The sequence below is a fragment of the Bos javanicus genome, chromosome 5, assembly GCF_032452875.1.
Source record: "Bos javanicus breed banteng chromosome 5, ARS-OSU_banteng_1.0, whole genome shotgun sequence".
Classification (NCBI taxonomy): domain Eukaryota; kingdom Metazoa; phylum Chordata; class Mammalia; order Artiodactyla; family Bovidae; genus Bos; species Bos javanicus.
The window spans coordinates 58,952,167-58,959,222 of record NC_083872.1 but is presented as its reverse complement, the minus strand read 5'-3'; the positions used below and the strand labels follow the sequence as shown (position 1 = coordinate 58,959,222).

The following is a 7,056-nucleotide window of genomic DNA, read 5'->3' as shown; positions in this document are numbered from 1 at the left end:
GAGCTATTCCAAATCCTGAAAGATGATGCCGTGAAAGTGCTGCACTCAATATGCCAGCACATTTGGAAAACTCAGCAGTGGCCACAGGACTGGAAAAGGGCAGTTTTCATTCCAATCCCAAAGAAAGGCAATGCCAAAGAATGCTCAAACTACAGCACAATTGCACTCATCTCACATGATAGTAAAGTAATGCTCAAAATTCTCCAAGCCAGGCTTCAGCAATATGTGAACCATGAACTTCCTGATGTTCAAACTGGTTTTAGAAAAGGCAGAGGAACCAGAGATCAAATTGTCAACATCCGCTGGATCATAGAAAAAGCAAGAGAATTCCAGAAAAACATCTATTTCTGCTTTATTGACTATGCCAAAGCCTTTGACTGTGTGGATCACAATAAACTGTGGAAAATTCTGAAAGAGATGAGAATACCAGACCACCTGATCTGCCTCTTGAGAAACTTGTATGCAGGTCACGAAGCAACAGTTAGAACTGGATATGGAACAACAGACTGGTTCCAAATAGGAAAAGGAGTTGGTCAAGGCTGTATATTTTCACCCTGTTTATTTAACTTATATGCAGAGTACATCATGAGAAACGCTGGACTGGATGAAACACAAACTGGAATCAAGATTGCTGGGAGAAATATCAATAACCTCAGATATGTAGATGACACCATCCTTATGGCAGAAAGTGAAGAGGAACTAAAAAGCCCCTTGATGAAAATGAAAGAGGAGAGTGAAAAAGTTGGCTTAAAGGTCAACATTCAGAAAACGAAGATAATGGCATCCAGTCCCATACTTCATGGGAAATAGATGGGGAAACAGTGGAAACAGTGTTTGACTTTATTTTTCTGGGCTCCAAAATCACTGCAGATGGTGACTGCAGCCATGAAGTTAAAAGACGCTTACTCCTTGGAAGGAAAGTTATGACCAACCTAGATAGCATATTCAAAAGCAGAGACATTACCCTGGCAACAAAGTTTCGTCTAGTCAAGGCTATAGTTTTTCCTGTGGTCATGTATGAATGTGAGAGTTGGACTGTGAAGAAGGCTGAGTGCCGAAGAATGGATGCTTTTGAACAGTGGTGTTGGAGAAGACTCTTGAGAGTCCCTTGGACTGCAAGGAGATCCAACCAGTCCTTTCTGAAGGAGATCAGCCTTGGGATTTCTTTGAAAGGAATGATGCTAAAGCTGAAACTCCAGTACTTTGGCCACCTCGTGCGAAGAGTTGACTCCTTGGAAAAGACTCTGATGCTGGGAGGGATTGGGGGCAGGAGGAGAAGGGGACGACAGAGGATGAGATGGCTGGATGGCATCACTGACTCGATGGAAGTGAGTCTGGGTGAACTCCGGGAGTTGGAGATGGACAGGGAGGCCTGGCGTGCTGCGATTCATGCGGTCGCAAAGAGTCGGACATGACTGAGCGACTGATCTGATCTGACTAAGCTGACAAAAATTTTAAAGTTGATTCAAAAAACACTTTACAAAATAAGACTCTACATTACACTTTTAAAGAATAAGTTCTCTTGGAGAATCTTAAGCATATTTAATAATTCAGTTTAAGAATTTTTAAAATTATGGCTTTTAAATGAATCATGGAACATTCATTTAAATTACTTAGGAAATAAAATACTCCAAAAATTTATATTCCATAATACAACCAAATCCCTCCACTCATTTTATTCTACATTCTATTAGAGAAAATAAATTTTGCAATTTTGTATTTCTAACACAGAAATACTTCATTTTGAAGAACAGAAAGTTAAATTCAGATGTATAGAATGGAAAGGGTTTCTAAGCTCAAGTAAGCACAAGTTATATAATAAATTAAATATTAGAGATCAATTGTTGTACTAGAAACATCAAAAGAGTTTTTGTTCAATGTTCTTTTATGCTTTCATGTTGATTATTTCAATAAACAGTATTACTTGTCTGAAGCAGAAAATATCTTTCTAAATACATCTCTGAAGGCTTGTTTAACTTGCTGGTTCCTCAGAGTATAAATGAATGGGTTCAACAAAGGAGCAATTGAAGTATTTAATACAGCCACTCCTTTGCTTAAAGTGATCCTTTCATTTGCTGAGGGCTTTATGTAGATGAATATAAAACTGCCATAAGTGATGGATACAACAATCATGTGAGAAGAGCAGGTAGAAAAGGCTTTTTTCTTTTGTTGAGCTGAAGGGAATTTTAGAATTGTCTTGATGATGTAAGAGTAAGAAAGAATTATCAATAACAGTGTGACCACGAGGATTATCGCAGCTAATAAAAATCCAATCATTTCTAGTAAATGTGTGTCTGAGCAAGAAAGTTGTAGAATAGGAGAAATATCACAAATGAAATGATCAATAACATTTGAATCACAGAAATCCAGGTGAAGACCCAAAATCAGTGGAGGGAAAATGACCAGGAAGCCAGATGCCCAAGAACTGAGTACCAGCTGACGACAAATTGTGCTGCTCATGATGGATGTATAATGCAAAGGCTTGCAAATGGCAACATAGCGGTCATAGGACATAACCGCCAGAAGGAAAAATTCTGTAACTCCCAAGAATATGTAAAAAAATAACTGAGACAGGCAACCAATATAAGAAATCGTCTTTTCTCTGTTTACAGTGGTGACTAGGAATCTGGGGATGCAAGCACTTGTGAATGACATTTCCAGGAAAGAGAAATTACAGAGGAAGAAATATATTGGGGTCTTGAGATGGGACTCCAACAGAGTGAGGGCAATGATGGTTAAGTTTCCGATCATGCTCAATGTGTAATTTAGAAGCAGAAACAAAAAAATTAGGATCTGTAACTGAGAATCATCTGTCAGTCTCAGAAGGACAAACTCTGTGTGCCTTGTATGATTCTTCATGTCTCCTCTGTGATTTCAAACAATGTCTTGTAATAAAAAGGTATAAAAATAAGAAACTACAGGAATAGATTTATCTTTAAGATATGATATATTAAAGTATACATGTGCACAAACATACCCAATTGCCTGAGTTTGAAGATATGCTCTAGAACTGTGCTGCAAATACTATTATTACCGGAGTCAACTCAGTTTTGGAAATTGACCTATAAAATCCAAAAGAGTTGATTTTTTTCAGGCTTATTTATAAACTTCCAGTCAATTACAACTGCTTCCAATTTGTCCATTGTTAAATAAATTAAATAAATCCTTGGTTCAGATTTCAAAATAATTCATTAATTTTTAATTAACTTCATCAAAATAAAATTATACCAGTGAAGTGAATTAAAACCTACAGTTAAATTCTGATACTTCAGATTTCATATTAAAGGGACATTTGATTCAGTCCCAGTTAGTCACCTAGAGAAGTAACTTCTCTAGAAACTACTGACGAAGGCATAGAAAGGACAACAAGAGAAAAAGAGAACATAATTTGTAGTACTCCAGCAAAATAAATAAAAGTTGAATCTAGGAAAACCTGAAAATGAATATAAAGCAGATATAATCACATTTACAAAAAATTAACAATGCATTGAGAACTTCAACATTTTGCCACATGTAATGGAGACCAAATAATAAAAGAGAAAATACAGAAAAGATCATCACAATCTCCATCCAGTTACACATATTCAGAGTCTAACATCACTTGTCATTAAATTATCTTTTAATCAGATACTAAATTACAGTGGAAATCTTTCAATAAAACATATTTTATTCTCTAATTTTTTTATAAAAGCAAAAGAATTTTGGTGAAGTCAGAGTACTAATTGGTTATATATTTTAGAGCCATGTGTTCAACTAAAATATACCCAATGATGAAGTTCATTTTCCTCTTACTCTGAAGAAATCTTTGTCAACCATTTGTGAAATAGATAGACTATTTCCAAATAAACTTAGAATATAAGCACTGAAAAAAAGGAAAACAGACTACATCGTAGAGTATACAATGTTTTCTTCATTTTAAAATAATATCATGTATGAAACGAGTTGCCAGTCCAGGTTCGATGCACGATACTGGATGCTTGGTGCTAGTGCACTGGGCCTGACCCAGAGGGATGGTATGGGGAGGGGGAGGGAGGAGGGTTCAGGATGGGGAACACATGTATACCTGTGGCGGATTCATTTTGATATTTGGCAAAACTAATACAATTATGTAAAATTTAAAAATAAAATAAAATAAAAAATAAATAAAATAATGTAAATTACCTTCCTTCTCAGCAATTATTATGCCAATCAATATTTTTGCCTGTTCTGAAGCTTTTCTTTTCTTATTGAATATATAACACTTTTCCTTCTACGTGATTTAGCCTGTTACTTCACATAGGAATTCACAAACTCCACATTAATTAGATATATAATTTTACTGATTATTTAAAGCAAATCTTTGTTTTTCATTTCATGTATATTAGCATATTCTTCTCCTCTTAGATTAATACTCCAATGAATTAGCTCCAGGCTGTTAATGGAAAAGACAGCTCTTAGAGAACCACAGATGAATCTAAACCTTCCTTCCTTGATCTGGTCTTCATTTGGCCCTGTTTATTTTGTTAACATGCTCTTCCCCTAATTTCTACTTTTTTCTGAAAAATATATTGAACTTTTTTGTAGGTTAATTGTTGGTATCAGAGTAATTTCAAAATCAAGAAGCAGATATTTGTTCTGCAACCAGTACAGATTTGAAAATCCATAATTATAAGTGATAAATTGTCATACATCAAAGTGTTGGGTCAGAATTAGTACTCCTCAGGGAGTTAACTTTTCTGTTTTTTCAAAAATGTATTAAAACATGTGATATAAATTCTCCAAGAAAAAGATTCCCCAACCTTGTAATGTTTGATTGACATCTAGAGTTGCCAAGGTTCTCTTTGTCTAGAGCAGTACAATAATCATCATTCCCTTCACATTCCCACACAGCACAGTGTCTGGTGTAATCCATGAAGTACTGGAAATGTAAGTGCAAATACATATCTCAAGCTTCATGTTCTTGCATTTACAGATTCATAAATAGATGAGAAATAATCAATGCTTTATTCAAAGAGAATTAATATCACCTTTAAATCGCTGTTATTTATTTGTATGTTATTTACAGGGTAGCAATAATTATTCTTAAATATTTAAGAGAAAAGTAAGACACTACTTACCACCATTAGTAAAATATGTTGGTATCTTTTTTTTTTCTCTAGACTATGTAAATAAACATCAACCATAATATAGTCAAACATATTTATTGGAAAATAATATTAAATAAACTCTCATATTAACTCCAATCAGAGAGTAAAGTGTGACTATATTAGTAATGGAATTTTCTTCACTATCACATGAAACTGAATATATGTCTTGAATAATAAAGATTTCTAGTAAACTTCTCTCTGTTACTAGAAAATTTATATCTGTTCAACCAATCCCACTGTACCAACATCCATAATAATTACCACAGCTGAGGTGACTAGCTAGTTTGATACTTGAGAAATATCTGCCAGGTTCAAATTATTTAAATGGAGTGAGTGCTTCTTTACAAGAAACCTCAGGGGATAGTGTCTCTATGGGAAGTAGAAAAGATGAAATAACACTGAAAAAGCCACACAAAACACCATTTATCCCTTGTTTTTATCATTTAATTAAAAATAAGCTTATTGCTTCAAGCATGCTGATATGAAGTATAGAGAGACTCATCACATTTAAAAATACTCATTTCATTTTTTATTTATTTATTTTTATTTTTTAACTTTACACAATCATGTATACCCTGTAAACCAGCAGTTACCAAGATACCAGGATAAATCCTCTTGAGGTTATGTTTTTTCCAATATGTGAATTATCACTAGATCAGCATGTTTTGCTACCTACCACAAATACTATTACTGTTTTCTAAAAAAAAAAAAAAAAACTCTATTCAATATTAAAAAATTAGAACTTCTGTATATTACTATGATTTGAGAATGGATATTTTATTTGGTGATTTAAGGATGTGCACCTAAATTCAAGCTTTTTGAAATATTACTAATTATTATAATGTCCACATTTGGTTTAAAATTTAGTATGCATGAAACACTGCTAATTGCTACATTTATATTATTTAAATTAGTCATCAATAGGCGATGGAGGAGCCTGGTAGGCTGCAGTCCATGGGGTCGCTAAGAGTCGGATATGACTGAGCGACTTCACTTTCACTTTCATGCATTGAAGAGAAGGAAATGGCAACCCACTCCAGTGTTCTTGCCTGGAGAATCCCAGGGATGGGGGAGCCTGGTGGGCTGCCATCTATGGTGTCGCACAGAGCTGGACATGACTGAAGTGACTTAGCAGCCGCAGGCAAAGTACACATATTTACGACCTTTGCTTTTGTAAAAACTAATACTTAGGGAAATCATTTCACTAATTTACACTCATGACAAAGTTTAAAACCCTATGCAGGATACAGGAAGCTTGGGGCTGGTGCGCTGGGATGACCCAGAGGGGTGGTATGGGGAGGGAGGTGGGAGGGAGGTTCAGGATTTGGAACACGTGTACACCCGTGGCGGATGCATGTTGATGTATGGCAAAACCAATACAATATTGTAAAGTAAAAAAAATAATAATAATAATAAAATAAAAAGAAATGTAGTAGAAATAAAACAAACAAACAAACAAAAAAAAACCATGGAGTCATGATTGCAATCAGATTCATGATTCCAAAGTGTAGCTTGTTACCCATTATGCAATACTTCCAATTAAGTAAATGAGTGGTTAGTTGACAGGCAGACTATAGCTAGATATTATGATAGATAGACAGGTAGGTAGATAGATAAACAATCTAATGGCTTAAATCAGACCCAGAATTTGAATGCTTAACTTTTGAGTGAATAAATATATGATAAAAAGAGTGGCATTTTCATATCACTGTCAACGGGAAAAAAAATGCACATGAGAGTTCTGAATTAAGTTTTACTTGAGGCAAAATGAGGACAATAGCTCTGGAGACAGTATTTCAGATAGCTCCGAGAAACAGCTCCAGAGAGGTAGGGATGAAGGTCATCATTATACATGATTTTAGTGAAGAGTGATACCTGCAGTCAAGCACACATTTCGGGCAAGGCTTGCTGCTAGTCCCAAGGAACAGAT

At 34.9% G+C, this 7,056-nt stretch overlaps 1 protein-coding gene across 1 annotated transcript; it reads right to left on the bottom strand.

Moving 5' to 3' along the window:
• Positions 1-1,920: 1,920 nt before the first annotated feature.
• On the bottom strand, positions 1,921-2,859 carry LOC133248876 (olfactory receptor 6C70-like). Its single transcript, XM_061419161.1, has one exon. The coding sequence runs from the start codon at positions 2,857-2,859 to the stop codon at positions 1,921-1,923; it is 939 nt and encodes a 312-aa protein (XP_061275145.1).
• Positions 2,860-7,056: the final 4,197 nt, after the last annotated feature.

What these genes read in the sequence shown, in the direction of transcription:
- LOC133248876 (XM_061419161.1), bottom strand. Translation starts at nt 2,859, where the DNA reads ATGAAGAATCATACAAGGCACACAGAGTTTGTCCTTCTGAGACTGACA.